Source organism: Sus scrofa, chromosome 10 (assembly GCF_000003025.6).
Source record: "Sus scrofa isolate TJ Tabasco breed Duroc chromosome 10, Sscrofa11.1, whole genome shotgun sequence".
Taxonomy (NCBI): Eukaryota; Metazoa; Chordata; class Mammalia; order Artiodactyla; family Suidae; genus Sus; species Sus scrofa.
In genome coordinates this window covers 26666600-26684100 of record NC_010452.4, presented here as the reverse complement: position 1 = coordinate 26684100, position 17501 = coordinate 26666600, and the positions used below count along the sequence as shown (strand labels likewise).

Below are 17501 nucleotides of genomic sequence, written 5' to 3'. Positions count from 1 at the left end.
GCCCCCGTGCACGCAGCACGCTTCTCTCCCTCCCAGGCAGAGGAAGTGATGGGGGGTGGGGGCTGGCCCAATCACTTTTGTTCCATGGTGTCCCCGGTCCCTAAAGCCCAACCCAGCCCCTGCGGCATTCCCCCCCCCAACTATCTCTCAGACAGGCTCCTCTGCCCGCATCCTTGTCAAGCCTGACAGCGGGCCACGTGTGGCTATAAAGCGCCAAGTTCACACTCCATAATAACTCTGAACAATGTACTTTGTAAATCTGTCACCTTTAATGCCAGCAAAAAAAGGGGAGACAATAAACAGAGCTGCTGGGAAGATCATTAGCATTGACGGTTTTCTGCCTGAAGGTGAAGCAAGAAAAAGCTTCCAAGAGGAGAGGGGACAGGATCAGGGGAAGCCGGGAGTGGGGTTGGACCCATCTGAAATCCGATGGGGTCCCAAGGCCCTCTCCAGCGTGCCTGAGGAATCAGAAGGCATATGCTGGAATCTGAGTGTTAGAGGGAAGACACAAACACACATGGAGAATATGGTTATCAAACAGAAGGAGCTCTTCTTACTTGGGGCAAGGTGAGCAAAACACTGGATCCACTCAGATTCCAAGGATCTGTGTTTCCGTCCACCTCACTCAGGACAGAGCCATCTGCCTGTCTGTCCTCCATTACCCTTCCGGCCAGTGAGCCCAAGAAATCAAACGTAACAAAACTTCCCATCGTCCTAGCAACCTCTCCTAACCCTTGCATCTGCCCCAAATTCTTCTTTTTTAATTAATTAATTATTGGAGTTCCCACTGTGGCTCAGTGGAAATGAATCTGACGAGTATCCATGAGGACACCAGGTTTGATCCCTGGCCTTGTTCGGTAGGTTAAGGATCTGGCATTGCTGTGAGCTGTGGTGTAGGTTGCAGACGAGGCTTAGATCTGGTGTTGCTGTGGCTGTGGTGTAGGCCGGCAGCTGCAGCTCTGATTCGACCCTTTGCTGGGGAACCTCCATATGCCATGGGTGTGGCCCTAAAAAGACAAAAAAAATTTATTTTTTGGCTGTGCCAGTGGCATGTGGAAGTTCCCTGGACCAGAGTAGTGATAACACTGGATCCTTAACCTCTAGGCCACAAGGGAACGCCAGTACAATACCTTTTTTTTTTTTTTTTTTACATTTTTTTAATAGTTGATTTACAACATTCCGCTAATTTCTGCTATACAGCAAAGTGACCCAGTCATATGTATAAATACATTCTATTTCTCATATTCTCTTCCATCCTGTTCCATCACAATGGACTGGCTACAGTTCCCTGTGCTACACAGCAGGGCCTCACTGCTTATCCACTCGAAATGCAATCGTGTGCATCTACCAAATCCCCATACTTCCAGTCCATCCCATTCCCACTCCCTCCCCCTTGGCAACCACCACCCCCAATTCTTTTCTCTCAAATCCTGCTGCCCAATGGCTCCACCTTTCCAAGTTTGAATAGAACCAAGACCAACACGGTAACAACAACTAGACTTGGAAAGAGAACAATGAAACACAGCACATCCATCATCTGAAAGGGCCTGCACTGCTTCAACTATATTTTGTTCTGACAATTGCTCCAGAGGAAGGTAACACACCTGTGCCCACTTGCCAGATGAGCAAGGAGAAGCTCTCTGCCTTACCGGTGATCACACAATTAGCCAGGGGGACGAAGAGAATGCAAGCCAACTCAATATTCTTTCTTCCAGCCCCTGAGGCCTCAGGTCTGCAGAGAGCACAGGCTGGGACTGCACACTGTCAACCAGTCTTCAGCATGGCCCCTGCCCCCAAGCTCTGCTCAACAGCACCCTCCGAAACTCCCAGGGTGTAAGGCAGGGAGAGTACCTGACTGATGTCGATGGGTTTATCGCGGCTGCCAGTTTGCACCAGGAGTTTGTAGGCAAGGACCCCATCATCTGATCCATTTTTATAATTGTTTGGCATGATTTTCCCAGTTTCCCAGTCACTGTCAAACGCATCCTGAAGTCCTAGAGAAGGCAAATGCATGTAATACATTACAACTCTTCACCAGAATGATTCTGGTCCTAACTCGAAGGACAACAAGTAGGACGGGAGTGTTTGCCCTCGACCCAAGACTCCCTGTAATCTACGTGTGTGTGACATCACGTGACACTATTAGTTTTTCTCATGTATTGACTTCAGATTGCTAACCATCATTGCTTCAAAGGCAGAAAGGGGGCACATTCACTTCTAGGAAAAAAATATACATGTTTTACCTCAATTCCACCCTCCCCAACTCCCCTTCTCCCCCATGACAAAAGAGAGAGAGTGCACACTGTGTGAGGAAGACACACCAGGCTCATTGAATGTTTCATTCCACATCAGGTGCTTAAAGCCATGGGATCCTCAATACAACCAGAAATTGCACTCGGAGCAGGAAAAGCACCTTTAGGCGCCCAGCTTCCAACAGCAACTCGGTGGCTTCTCCAGCCCAGGGGGAGTGAACACAAGTCTGTCAATTTGTTCCATCTGTCGGGCTTGTGGAGCTAATTCAAGCTGTGGGATCGGCTGCCAGGTTGTGTAAAGATCACAGCCAACACCTATTCACTCTCGACTGCTCTCTTCCTCTGTGCCACCCTTCTTGGAAGAGGGGGCATGCAGAAAGAGGAAGGGGGGACACACGCGCACGCGTGTGTGTGCGCGCGTGTGTGCAGGGAGGTATCTCTCGGGGTAAATTTGGATCTGATGGAGCACAGGAAGCTGCAGGCCTATACAAGGGGGGCTCTGTGAGAACAGATGACAAACCGCAGGGGCTGGGGAGCGGGAAGGCCGGCGCTTTCTGGGCTTGGGGGATGGGCAAGGCCCCCCCCACCCGCCCCCGGCCCCCCGGCCCCACCACACACACAGCTGCGCTTGGCCTCTGTAATCAAAACCATCATTACAGACCTGCCGGCCTGGCTTCAGCTGTAAAGAGATAAGCGTGGTGGAAGGGAAGACAGGGCCCTGGTGACCCGACCTCGGGTCGGAGCCATCGCCTGCTCACCCACACTCCCCTCTGACACCCCAGCCCTCCCCCCCCACCCCTCACCGCTCCCCCCCCAGACCACCACCCACATGGATCTCCCTAGCAGCTCAGGAAACCACAGCTTTCCAACAAGCTGCACAGGCCTGGGTGAGCCAGCCTTGGGAAGAAGGGAGAAGGGTTTCTTTTATTTCCCCGGAGGGTCCCCCACACCCAGCCCTCGTGACTTCAAAGACACCCTGCTCCCCGCAGACACACCCAGAACTGGTTTCCTTACGGGCTCAGAAGGGTGAAGCTCTTGGGCTTTTCAGGCTGGGGGGAAGGGGGGGGCACAGGACCTCATCTCTCCCTCTCGAAACGCACACGGCTGTGGGCATTGTTTTTATATGATCGGAACAATTTGGGGATGAGGCCTGGGGGCTCAGTGGTGAAAGAAGGCCCTGTTCCTTCAGGCTGGCATGGCAGGGTGGTCTCTCTGTGCTCCCAACTCTCTCACACACAGACTGTTTTTCATGGCAAGGAGTGCACACAACAGGCCGTATTGAACAGATGTTATTTTACTACCTAGAGCCTTTTTTTTTTTTTTTTTGGCTTTTCAAAAAAAAATAAATAAATAAATAAACAGGAGAGAAACCCCCCCCCCCAAAAGAAAGAGGCCTGCTCTGTTTCCCTCACCGTAAGAAAATTTTCAACACTGTGGCGTGCATGGCATTTTAACCCTTTCCTCTTGACCTGTGAATCCTGAGGAGCAGCTCGCACTTACAACGAACGCCGGGCCAGCCAAGATTTTACACTGGATGAGAGAGCCTGTTAGGCTTACGTTTCCCACTCTATGGATGAGGAAACTGAGGCCTGGGGAGGTGAAGCAACTTGAGGAAAGCACATAAGTGCTGGAGCTAAGCTTGGAACCCAGGCAGTCTATTCTGGAGTCAGGATGAACCACTGACGCTCTAAAATTACTCTATGCACTATGGTGCCCAGGAAGTATTTGTTGAAGGCATGAGAATAATACTAGAAAATTTAACATCGGGTACCAATGACATAAAGTGACAAACAAGCCCCCCACCCCCACCCCCCAAATATGAATGCAGTTTTAAGATATTTATACTTTGGGGATACCTTAGAGCAAAACAAAGAAAGATCTGATTTGGGGCTTGCGGTCAACCCTGCTAGCAATTCAGTTCTGCTCATCATCTACACTGCTGGCCATTCAGTCTGCTGGGGATTCGAGATGAACTGGAAATAATCATGGATGTGGCAGGAAAGTTCAGTCCTTTTCATAATCAGTATATTACTTTCTGACCAACTACCAAAAAGCTCAAGTGGCAGCAAACAATCCTGACACAAAACAAGGAACAAGGATTTACTTCTCCCATTGGCCTTGGCCAATGTTTTATATTCCAAACCAAGCACACTGTAGCAAAGAATGGGGATGTTTCACTGATTTTATGGCAAAACAGGGCAAGTTTTAGCTAGAACTTTGTCCTTTAAAATATTTCATACTTGAAATTACTTTCTAGTGTGAAGGTCTGAGTTAATTATCCCAATCGCCAATTTTTCTTTGCTACGGGACCCTGAAAGGAGAATGTTAAGCTAAACTTTCTTTGCATAACTCAGTGTGAAATATAAACAAACAGCATCTGCACAGTGTGGTTTTTAGCTCCAAGGTCAACTTATTTGCATGGATGTTTAAAGGTGACACTTGAGATGATTTCTCTATTACTGTATACATACATACATATGTATATGATATTTATAATATTTGTGTTATATAATACACATAATATCTGTATGAGTACACCCTTCGCCACCACGCCTTCCAGAACGTCGCTAAAGACCAAGAGGACGACATGGTTTGTAATGGCAATCCCATTAAAAGCCAATGAGGGAGTTCCCATGGTGGCACAGTGGCAACGAATACGACTGGGAACCACAAGGTTGCGGGTTCGATCCCTGGCCTTGCTCAGTGGGTGAAGGATCTGGCGTTGCTGTGGCTGTGGTGTAGGCTGGAGGCTGCAGCTCCGATTCAACCCCTAGCCTGGGAACCTCCATATGCCCCAGGTGTGGCCCTTAAAAAAATAATAACAAAAAAAATAAAAGCTAAGGAGGGTCCCCATCACTTAACAACCATACACAATGTTTTGAAGGAAAGCGGATTCAAGGATAACTACTTCCTTGGAGGAAATGTTCAAAGACCAACCAACCACTCGACAGGGCTTAAAAAAATGTCTAGTCAGCAAGGAGTACAGTATCTGGCCATTCACTACACAGTGCTTCCTGCGTGACCTTGTAAGAGTGAAATGAAGAGTTTCAGGACTGGCTGGGGCCCCACCTGGGGGGCATGAGTGGATCTCACTGGGTCTAGGTGGGTGCTAATGCTCTTGCATTTAGCAAATCAAAACACGATTCAAATGCACCTTTAAAAAAAAAGATTCTCAAGTCCAACTGCTTTTTGGTCTTTGAAGGGATGAAAGCATGGGGATAATTTACAATAAGCTATAAAAAGGTTAGCCCTCTACCCTGGCTGGAGACAATACCCTGCGGCCCCCTTCCCAAGCTCTGCCTCACATGCCATATTGAGCATCCAAAGAATGGCCAAAGACACTGAAATCACTTCCACAATAACCCTCCTTCACTCAGATACTGGCAGGGCTTGCAGAGCTCTTTGTTATTTGTGGCAAGTTATTTGCATGTCTTTGGCCAATGGGGGAAAAATAAAAAGCAAGGAATCTCTCAACTGTCTGGTCCTCTTTTAACTCATTATCCAAAAAAAAAAAAAAAAAAAAACCCAAATACAACCCCCCCCCCAAAAAAAACCCACCACTTCCCAAACTATTGCAAAAAAATAAGACTTGGAAGATATTCAAGCTAATCTCAGGAGCATGTTAAAAAAACAATGTGAATGTCATGTAGTTCGCGCTGCCTTCCTCAGAAAAAGCAGTCAAATCCGGCATCTGTGCATGAGCGAAATTCTAGGAACACGAGTCCAAAGACACTAGCTATACTGAACAATTTTCAATCAAATTCAAGTTGTTTACCATTTCACACACACTCACAGGGAAATTTGGCTGCTTCATCTTTACATATGAGTGCATTGCCTTAAGACCAAAAAAGGCCCTTAAATCTGTGTTTAAACAAGCCTAATTAAGTGGGAAATTAAGACAATCATTTGGATAACTTAAGCCAAAAAATGTTGGGGCCATCATTATTTGGGTATTTCGGTTAGAGTACTTTTGCTTGAATGGTGTGGATAATTATCTTGATTCTCCACTTCACTCTGCATGTGTCAACACAGAATAAATGAACAGATGTTCTTGGAGTCACTGAATACATTCATGTGCAGTCAGCAGTCAGGAGCGAATTTAGGCCCTCTTCCCCCTCCAGTTGACTACTAGTTCCTAGAAGAGTTTCTAAGAGCAACGTCAGAAGCTGAGCAAGGCATCTCAAAGCAGAATTTGACGAGTGGTGAAATACTGTGAGATGCGATGCAGCAGCACTTCAGTTTACTTCTAGGCTGAGTCAAAAGAGGGTCAAAACATGGAATTTGCAGTTATAGTCACCAGTGGTGCAAAAACTAGAAAGCAGCAAGCCAGCCTGGAAATTCCATCAACACCTGGATTTCACGTGGTCACCAAACCAGCCACCATTCAAAAATAAAAAAATAAAAAAATAAATAAATAAGGACTGTACTGGAAACATCCAGCCCCATATTTTTTTTAAACATACATACTCTCCCATTTCCTACGGTGTACGCATAAATTCTTGCAGAAGTTCCTGCATCACCCATTTGAATTGTTTGCATTGTTTTGTAAGTAAAAGCCAGATTTGGGAGCTGCCCCAGAATTTTAAGCAACACTTAAGAAGTCCATGAAGCAAGGCAGTGTTATTTTATTTTTTATTTTTTTTGTCTTTTTGCCTTTTCTTGAGCCCCTCCCGCAGCATATGGAGGTTCCCAGCCTAGGGATTGAATTGGAGCTGTAGCCACCAGCCTACGCCAGAGCCACAGCAATGAGAGATCCAAGCCGAGACTGCAACCCACACCACAGCTCACGGCAATGCCAGATCCTTAACCCACTGAGCAAGGCCAGGGATCGAACCCTCGACCTCATGGTTCCTAGTCAGATTCATTAACCACTGCACCACGACGGGAACTCCAAGGCAGGGTTACCTTCTAAGTGAACATGTTCATAGAGGGCACCCAGAGACCCTGGGGGAGCTGAACACACCCCCATGGGGACTGTTTACAAAGGACGAGGGCCCCAGCAGCATCTTACCTTGGAGCCAGTCTCTGAAGTAGTGCAGCCACATTTTGGGAAGCTGTTTATTTTCTTCCAACATGACATACTTCACGTTACTGAAGCTCTTGTGAAGGTCATAAAGTAAGTGCTGGATGTTGGGGTAGTCTGCTTTCTGAGTGACGATATACATGTTGTAGAAAGAGAAGTACTTGAACTGTGCAGCAATGAAGTCGTATTCTCTCGTTTCCCGAGGCACGATGTCTGTAAGGTCCAGTCCATCACGCACTCGGGTGGTCCCATACAGGCTGACCCCCAGCAGGCCCAGGAAGAGGAAGATCACCACGACCTGCAACAGAAGAAGGGGGCATGAGCTGTTTTGACCCCGAGGAGCATGAGCGACTGTCCCTTGACAAAGGTGAGCTCTTGGCTTTACGCTGCACTTGGACCACTGTACTGCCCGGGTGTAGGTAGCATGAAGGGTTCTTCTCCCAGAGAAAAAACAAAAATCATGGGAACTGCATTTTTAATGCTTTTGATTTTTTGCTTTTTTTTGGGGGGGTGCTGCTGCACCCGAGGCCTATGGAAGTACCCGGGCTAGGGGTCACACTGGAGCTACAGGTGTCTGCATACACCACAGCCACAGTGACACCAGATCTGAGCTGCGTCTGTGACCTATACCGTAGCTTGTGGCAACTTTGGATCTTTAATCCACTGAGTGAGGCCAGGGATAGAACCCACACCCTCATGGATAGTTGTTGGGTTCATAACCCACTGAACCACAATGGGAATGGCTGATAGGTGCATTTTATATATATATATATATACATATATATATATATATTTTTTTTTTTAGAGCCACACCCTTGGCATATGGAAGTTCCCAGGCTAGGGGTCGAACTGGAGCTGGAGCTGCTGCCCTACACCCCCAGCCACAGCAATACCTGATCTGAGCCACATCTGTGACCTACACCACAGCTCATGCAAATCCTTAACCCACTAAGTGAGGCCAGGGATCAAACCTGCATCCTCATGGATACTAGTTGGGTTCGTTACTGCTAAGCCACAAAGGGAACTCCGGTAACTGCCTTTTTTAACAAGCTCATGAAGAATAAAATGGCTTAAAATGCAAGGAGTTACTCTAGAGTCACAAAAACACCTGCCACAGGGAGATTCATCCTGCAGAAGGTGAGCTCGTTAAAGCGGCCTAGCATTCATTCTAAATGGACCTGCTCTTTGGGAGGTGTGACACAGCCCTTCTGAAGAAGCAATCCCACCGAGTCCAAAGCAGCCTGCTCTGCGATTTTGCAAAGCGTCTTCTGTTCTGCTGATTACCTTGGCTTTGGGTTTCAAGAGGAAAGGCGCATAGTGCTTCTCAGCAAAAGAGGAGAGCGTCCACTTGGTGCAGGGGGGCTCGAGGCAGTGGAGGCTGGAGTCTGAGAACTGGGACAGCAGGTCCCTCGTGGAGCTGGTGCTCTCGGGGCTCTGGCAGCTGAGGGTGTCCTGGGCCAGGGTGACAGGCTGCACAGAGATCTCGGAGCGCGGCTCGGCAGTGGTATAGTACACGTGTGTGTGGGGATCGTACTCCGTGCGAAGCTGCACTGTAGACTGCATGGTGATCTGGGTTTCGTGGGCGAAGCTGTGGCTGCTGTAGGGGGGCGGGGGGCTGTAGCGGGTGTTATCGTGCGTCTCTGTGTAGGCCTGGGGTTCGACCTGAATCACTCTGCTGACACAGGGGCTAAAAGCGGGGAGGAAAGAGATTGCCATGATAGCCTGAAACAGGGAAACAGCGCTTCCTTTTTGCCCGTCACTGATGATACCCATTTTATCCCAATCGCTCTGATTTAGAAGCAAAACAGATCACTATACACCCCAAACACGATCTGGTTTATCTACTTGGACCCAGACACAAGCAAATCAAAGGAGGCCAAAAGGATGGCTGATCCTGGGTCTGGATGACAAAAATCAAGTTACATGCTGATGAACCTCTTTAACGCCTAATTCCTTTAAAAAAGCCCCAAACCAAACCACCCAAAGGGCTCTCTTTTTTCCAGATGGTGGTTTTCAACCCTAATCCAGAGATCCAACACACTCCCAAAAATCAGCCATGCTGCTGTGTGACAGAAACAAGGATCCTGGGTATCACAACCTCAGGGCTTCCACCCAACCAGCTCCCAGGAAGCACCCTCTGTCCATCATCACTGCTGCCTCCATCCATCCAAGCTCACAGACAAGAGAGTTCACTAAACATTACTCCCAATGAGCAAAGGCCACAGCAGACGGAAAACGTACCTCGTAAAACAGCAGAAAATATCCAATCTCCTGTCCTCTCGTCGATACAAATCCATGCTGAGAATTGCAGGGAAAATTAGCAGAACCATAGCAAAATTGAACACCACAACTACAGCCGCCTTGGAGCAAAAAAAAAAAAGAGGTTACATCTCCTCCTAGTCAGAAAACTGTTTTGAAAATAAAAAATTTTTTTTTTTACTATTTATTTATTTATTGCTTTCTGGGGCTGCACCCACGGCATATGGAAGTTCCCAGGATAGGATCTGAATTGGAGCTGTAGCCACCGGCCTATACCACAGCCATAGCAATGGGGGAATCCAAGCTGTATCGGTGACCTGCACCATGGCTCACTGCAAGGTTGGGTCCTTCACCCGCTGAGCGAGGCCAGGGATTGAACCCGAATCCTCATGGATCCTAGTTGGGTTCGTTATTGCTGAGCCATGATGGGAACTCCAAAAAATAAAGACGTTTTAAAGAACATCTTCCTGGGAGTTTCCGTCATGGCTCAGTGGTTAACAAATCCGATTAGGAACCAGGAAGTTGCGGGTTCGATTCCTGGCCTTGCTCAGCGGGTGAAGGATCCAGCGTTGGCGTGAGCTGTGGTATAGGTTGTAAACTCGGCTCGGATCCTGTTGCTGTTGCTGTGGCTCTGGCTCTGGCTTATGCCAGTGGCTACAGCTCCGATTCCACCCCTAGCCTGGGAACCTCCATATGCCGTGGGAGCGGCCCTAGAAATGGCAAAAAGACAAAAAAATTATATTAATAAATAAACAACATCTTCCTTTCACTTTCCTACTGAGGTGTTTAAACCTGAAAGATGCTGGGCTTTCTTATCCCTCTGCTTCTCATCCATCGTTAAGAGACCATGTGACGACAGAGGAAGCCCCCTCATTCTGGTCCTTTCCATTTCTAATCATTCCATGAACTCATGGGGGTACAAACCTATGAACTAAATTAGCATCCTTCTGCAACCGAACCAGACCAAATCTACAAAGGTGGAACAGCGAATACAGGCGAGATGTTTTAATTTGAAAAGAAACCCTCGGAACCTTTCCAAGAGTTCAGAGTCCTGACTTTACCCTTCGAAAATGTATATATAAAGTGGATCGAGTATACCAAAACGTCACCTTTAAAACATGAACTGAAATTTCAATCACGTCCTCCAAGGTTTTTAACAGGCACATGCCTAAGAGCCTCTGGAGTAGCCTGCGGGGTGTACAAGGGCAGTAACGGGAAAGGTCGAGGAGAGGTAAGCAGAAATTCCTATGTGAGATTCTACTATGCAGAATAAATAAGTACAGACTCGAAAGTCATTCCATAACCTAGAATAAACACGGGGCTAGATGCTGCGGTGCTTTGGCAAATCTCCTGCTGACCTAGTAAAAATCACACAATTGGGCTGTTAATAGGGGAAAGTCAACAGAGGACAGTTGAAAAAGGACTCTCCCATTCAGAAAGGCACGGAAAGCAGCAGCACGAGAAGAAATGCAACTGGAATGCTAAGTAACCAAGCCATCATCCAAATTTTTTTCTTTTTGAAAAAGAAAAAAAACAAAAAACAAAAAACCTTACATGGTTTTTTTTCTTTTCAAAGAACCGCTTAGTGCTAAAACCTTCTCAAGCAGAGGGCGAGAAAAGAAAATCTAATTACAAGTGGTACCTAACAATATCAGAGGAGAGGTTCGTAAAGGGCTTTGAAAAGGAATTGCGAATTTATGCTCGAGGTAAAATAGCCCTTCCAAGGTCTGGAGATGCTCTTCAATAATTACTGTCCTGTAGAGTTCTACAAAACCAAAAAATTACCAAGAGTGTCCTAAAAATGGACTAAGCTCTCTCTTCTTAGTTTGCCTTGAAAATTCCTCATTAAGTAAAAATACATAAAATGTTGGCGTTCCCACTGTGGCTCAGTGGCAATGAACCCGACTAGCATGCATGAGGACGTGGGTTCCATCCCTGGCCTCGTTTAATGGGTTAAGGATCCAGTGTTGTCATGAGCTGTGGTGCACGTAGGTCGCAGACATGGCTTGGATCCTGCATTGCTGTGGCTGTGGTGTAGGCCAGCAGCTACAGCTCCGATTAGACCCTTAGCCTGGGACCCTCCATGTGCTGTGGGTGTGGCCCTAAAAAAGAAAAAAAAAAATATATATATATATAAAATGTGTTAACTAACCACTCTAATGTATATAAGGTACTGTAAAGATCTGCCTAATAGGCTTATGCTATAAGCAAATCACTATTTGGACTAGAGGATTTATCTAAGAGACGAAGACTTTTAAAAAGAAAAGTCAGGGTCCCGTTTTGGGTATGGAAGACACAAAGATAAGTAAGACAAAATCTTGCTCTCAAGGACAGACATGGACAGAACTATAAACAAATTACACTTCAGGCTGATAAATGCAGTAATGAAAGCATGCCAGGATTCCAGAGTGGCTCAGAGGGGGAGCATGCAGAGGGGGTGGCAAGGGTGGTGAAGGAAGGATTTTTGGGAGAAGGTGAAGATGAAAAAGGATTTGGGGGGGGTAGAGAGGAAGGATGCTCCACCTGCAAGAAATCTGATAGGTGGTGTCTGAGTTTAAAAGTTAGGCATCACTGCTAGGTTTAAAATTCCACTCAGGAGTTCCCATCATGACTCAGTGGAAACGAAATCTGACTGGTATCCATGAGGACGAAGGTTCGATCCCTGGCATCCCTCAGCGGGTTACGGATCCGGTGTTGCTGTGAGCTGTGGTGTAGGTCGCAGACATGCCTTGGATCCCACGTTGCGGTGACTGTGGTGTAGGCCGGCGGCTACAGCTCTGATTTGACCCCTCACCTGGGAGCCTCCATGTGCTGTGAGTGTGCCCCCCCCCCCACCAAAAAAAGGGACAAAAGAAAAATTCTGTTCATGGAGGACAAAGGAGGAGGAGTGATGGAAGGTCAGGTAGCAAAGTGCCACCTGATTCATTCCATTCCCATGGCAACCAAGAGGCTGCTGACTCTATTACCTCATAAAGACCCATGGTAGAGTGGAAGGTCACCTGCCCGAAGTTCCAAGCAAGCCAAGATTTAAACGCAGGCTTGACACCTCAGCCCCCAGCCCATCTGGGTTCTTGTTAGATCTGGTCACCTCCTGAGAGGACAGACATGGGCATGGAGTTAAGATTCTTGACAAAGGGGGAAACGGAACTGATCCTCAAGGATTTTCTAGGTAAACATAACCCTGGGAATGGAATCCTTTCAGATTCTCTTTTTATTACACTCATGCTTGGAATTCAGGCATGCAACGCAGACAAGACACTCTAGGCATTACATTTTGAACAGAAGTTCCCGAGGATGAGGGTGGAGACTGTGAAAAGACAAGCCATGCAGGTGTGCACAGGTGGCCCAGATGTTCTGGCCAGAACAACACAGATGCTTTGTGCGGTGGCTGGGAGAGCATCTGATACCAGTCTCATCTGTCAGAGAGAAGTGACGGGCATCTTGTCTGGTCTCTTCGTGGTGGAAATGGGGCAATGAAAGAAGTCCATGGTAGGTTCCCGTCAGAAATTTACTGTCCAATGGCTTATTACATACATAGGCTTATTTCATACATTTTCTGATGAGAAAGCAGTAGAACTTCAACAGCCCCTAAAGGGCCCCCCAATAGTCAAAGCAAACAGCAAGGATTTCTCAGGAAGGGAGAAGTGTCAGCGCTGGAGTAAAGAGGAATTTAAGAAACTTAGAAAATCTGAGAAGATGATGGAGAGTCTGATGCTGTGCTTAAAGGAACTGTCCCAGTCCCCTGCAAAGCACCTGCAGGTCGCCCCACTGAGACACTTGCAGAGCAGGGAGGAACTGGCTCTGTCTAGAGGAGCCCTCATCTAAACCCTCTTACTAGGTGGAACAAAAAGGCATTCTGTTCTGGAGTTTTCACTGCAGAACAAATACCATTCAGTTACCAGCAAAGCCCTAGTGCAGGAGGCACTGGTTCTCAAGGAATTACAGACAGTGCCACGGCTTTCTGGGATAAAGGTGGCATGTGGACAGATGGATGAAGATTGGCAAGGAGATCTAAGGCGAGTGATTTGCGAAACAATTTCCATTTTGGTAAGGCTACAAATCTGAAACGCTCCACAGGGAAAAATTCTGAATGTGGTTGATTACTGGACAGGCCCATTTTGGACATGTCATTTTTGATGCTCAATCTGTAGCATCCTGAAAGTACATACACAAACGAATACCCCACAGGACAGCTTAACAGTTACCAAAGGAAAGAGAAGCTGCACAGTGGTCAATTTCAAAAGTCAATACATTCAAAAGGGAACCAAAGGTGAAATTTCCTTTTTTTTTTTAGCTTTTTGCTTTTTGGGCCACACTCGTGGCATATGGAGGTTCCCAGGTGAGGTGTCTAATCAGAGCTACAGCTGCTGGCCTATTCCACAGCCACAGCCATGCCAGATCTGAGCCACGTCTGCAACCTACACCACAGCTCACGGCAACGCCGGATCCTTAACCTACTGAGCGAGGCCAGGGACTGACCCCACAACCTCATGGTTCCCAGTGGGATTCGTTTCCGCTGCACCACAACAGGAACTCTCCAACGTTAAAATTTCTGACGGTTACTGCAAAAATCCTGGTGTGCTCCTTTTTCTTAAATTTTCCTTTTTTTTTTTTTTTTTTTTGGTTTTTGGTTTTTGTTTGCTTTTTTGACTGAGAACGAGCCAGGATCCTGCAAAGCCATTCCTTCATACGAGAGGACTCCTGGACACTATAGATGCGATTTTCTAAAGGGATACTCCAGTGCCTTGCAAGAGAAACGCAAGCCCCGACAGTATTCATCTCATCTCAGTTGAGGTGCTTACCTTGGGAGGACTTAGCACCCAGGACTTTCTAAAAGGCCTAAGGAAAACTCATGCAGCTTTTCAGACCACCACACCATAGGATATTGTGAAAGGAGGGCATGCCTTGCTGACTCATCAGTGTGTACTGAGACAGGGGAGGAGAAAGTGAGAGAGAGGACAAGAAGAGAAGGAGCGTGAGGCGGAGCAGGAAACAACAGCGAGGCAAAAGGCAGGCAGAGAAGGAGAGAGGCAGGGAGGGTCCCACTGTTAAGCGACTTTGGAACAGCTGCTCAATCCCAGAACCTGTTGTATAGGAGACGAGGGTGGGACGCCGCCCAAGGGGACCGCGTGCACGCATGCCTGTGCAAAAGGGATGCATGTGTGCAGGGTGTTTTCATCTGCCTTGAATTCGGTCCCACCTTCAGATGTAACTTCACTCATTTATTCACTATTTCTATTGTGTGCATGCACGTATATTAATAATAAAAGACTCATAACGTTTCTGGAGTATTTTCCTTTGGGAGGCGTCTGGTGGTCATAGAGATGGGTATCACATCTTACATGAAATATTAAACAAGTCTAGTGTCCCAAATGTGGTAGGATCATGAGTTGCTTAGGCCTTTATTGGTAATTAGTGAAATGAGATTCCTATCTGAAGGCTAAAAAGGAGCTGGGTGTGTTGGCAGAAATACAAACAGAAACCTCATCTATGATGTGTTGATTTCTCTTCCTGGTCACAATCCTAAGAACCTTTCAGTGAAGAAAGGGAGTAAAGCTGTATGATCAAGCTTGGAGGGACGTGATAACCAAGTGACACCCCAAATCGTTCCCCCTAAAAACCTGGTCGTCGCATGAATTCTATCACATGGGAAGAGAAAAAGAAAGGCGAAAAGCCACGGCTCCTTTAATCTTTCTTGGAAAACAGCTGGAGCTTTAAAATTTGAATTTAATTCACAAAACCTCAAAATACTGTCCTTGAGATATGAACACCCTAAGCCATTTCAGGCTCAGGAAGACCCTGTGACAAATAGGCAGAGCTTCTCTGTCTGCTGCGCTGCACAACTTCAGGGCTCCCGTGAGTTTGGAGCCAGCTCTTTATACCAAGCACAGAACTGACCAGCAGCTGCATCCCCAGTCTAAGGAACTCCCCATTCTTACAGTTCAAGTAAGCTGGCTCTTTGTTTGGTATCTCAGTGGCCTCTAGGTGTGAAAGGGCCTGGTTGGGAAGGAAAGAGCAGAACAATGAGGGACCAAATCGCTCTGCATAAGAAAGAGAGGAATTTGGAGTTTTCTAGGGCAGCTAGAGGGTGGAGCAGGGAACCCCAAGGAAAGAGGAGGGGACAGGAGAGACTGTGGAGCCTCACTCAGGAGGGACAGGTGGCAAGCAAGGGCCGGTGGGAACCCACTGCAGGCAGAGGCCCGTGCAGTGGTGTCTAAGGCTCAATTTGAATTTGTTGCCTGTCCTAGGCTACACTGCAACACATCTGCGTGTGTCGCTGCTCTACACAGCTGCTCGGTGCTGGGGCTGCTTTAGGGAGATCAAGAAAGGGGCCTGAGCACAGAAACGGAGAGTGGGGTTTAGAAGCTGGCATGGCCAAGAACTGGCTGCGCCCTGGACCCATCAATCCCAAGGACTCCTGATTATCTGGAGGAGGAGCTTATAAGCATCCTACACGGACTGGCCCTGGTACCATTTTGGTTTTGTTGTCATTTTTTCTTTTTCTTTTTTTTTTTTTTTGGCTTTTTAGGGCCACACCCATGGCATATGGAGGTTCCCAGGGGTCTAATAGGAGCTGTAGCCACTGGCCTACACCAGAGCCACAGCAACGCCAGATCCGAGCCGAGTCTGACCTACACCACAGCTCATGGCAACGCCGGATCCTTAACCCACTGAGTTAGGTTAAGGGATCGAACCCGCAACCTCATGATTCCTAGTCGGATTCGCTAACCACTGAGCCACAACGGGAACTCCGGCCCTGGTACCATTTTGGTTTAACTCTAAAGGAAAAGGCAACTCGCTATGGCACTGGGTCATGAGACTACCCAGGCCACAGGCTTCTGGGCTATCGGGTTTGAAAGGAAAGAAACTTAGAACATTTTTTTCAGATGGGGTGTCAAGGCTGTTGCTCAAAGAAGCATCCGCCCAGAAGAAAGAGTTCCCAAAGCTGGCACACACTTTACGTCACGGTGGGAGGACCAGAGGCAAAGGAGCAGACTCGAGAGGCTCGCTGTCAGTGCTGGGCTCGCAGATGCCCACAGGTTTAGTCACTGGACACTCACCTGGAGGGAGAAGGCCCGCAGAGCAGGGATGGGGATTAATGCGGCCATAAAGAAGGCTGTGACATTGCTGATGGATGTGAGGGCCACGCTGGCTCCGGTGCGCTTGAGGCATTCTCCAGTCCTGTCCTGAGGATGAGAAACCACAGTGCTGAGAGCTGCACAGCGCCAGGGACCCCTCAGCGCTCAGACTATACGAACAATTCAAATCCTTGGCAAAGTAAAACAACAGGTCACTTGCAAAGGCTGAGAAAGGGACAGCTCTGCCTCTCCTCCCTCTAACAGCGACCCTGGACAAATGTCCAGTGTTGGCTACGCAGTCGTGTGTTGTTCACGGCTATTGCGGACCAAAACACATGATGACAAAGGCAACAAAAGATGTAAGTCAATGTTTCATATGATTAAAAGGGGGCAGAGTTCCCATTGTGGCACAGTGGAAACAAATCCGACTAAGGAACCATGAGGTTGCGGGTTCGATCCCTGGCCTCGCTCAGTGGGTTAAGGATCTGGCGTTGCTCTGAGCTGTGGTGTAGGTCACAGATGCAGCTCAGATCTGGCGTTGCTGTGGCTCTGGCATAGGCCGGCAGCAACAGCTCTGATTAGACCCCTAGCCTTGGAACCTCCATATGCCACAGGTGTGGCCCTAAAAAGCAAAAAAAAAAAAAAAAAAAATTAATAAATAAGTAAAAGAAATTAAATAAATAAATAAAAGGGAGTGAGGGAAAAACAGAATAAAGTGACCCCAAAACCCAAAAAAACAAATGTGCACTTTGGAATAACTGTTCTGAGACTCTTCTAACTTACTTTACATATTAAGAGCCAGCAATATGTCATCTGACTTGGGACTGAGGAATTTACTGGCCAGACTGCGAGAAGTACAAAGACAAATTCTCAGCAATGGGGTGGGGG

The 17501-nt window shown here is 47.4% G+C and overlaps 1 protein-coding gene across 7 annotated transcripts in view; it reads right to left on the bottom strand.

The window, feature by feature from the left end:
• The window catches only part of PTCH1 (patched 1), a 76061-nt gene that overhangs the window by 19125 nt on the left and 39435 nt on the right, over positions 1-17501 (bottom strand). For all 7 annotated transcript variants that reach the window (XM_013980137.2, XM_005668021.3, XM_003482800.4 and 4 more), the window contains 5 exons: positions 16596-16721; positions 9517-9635; positions 8560-8962; positions 7264-7573; positions 1852-1994 (listed from right to left, as the gene is read on the bottom strand). In XM_013980137.2, the coding sequence (XP_013835591.1) occupies positions 1852-1994; positions 7264-7573; positions 8560-8962; positions 9517-9635; positions 16596-16721 (1101 nt within the window). The remainder of the gene's footprint in view (positions 1-1851; positions 1995-7263; positions 7574-8559; positions 8963-9516; positions 9636-16595; positions 16722-17501) is intronic.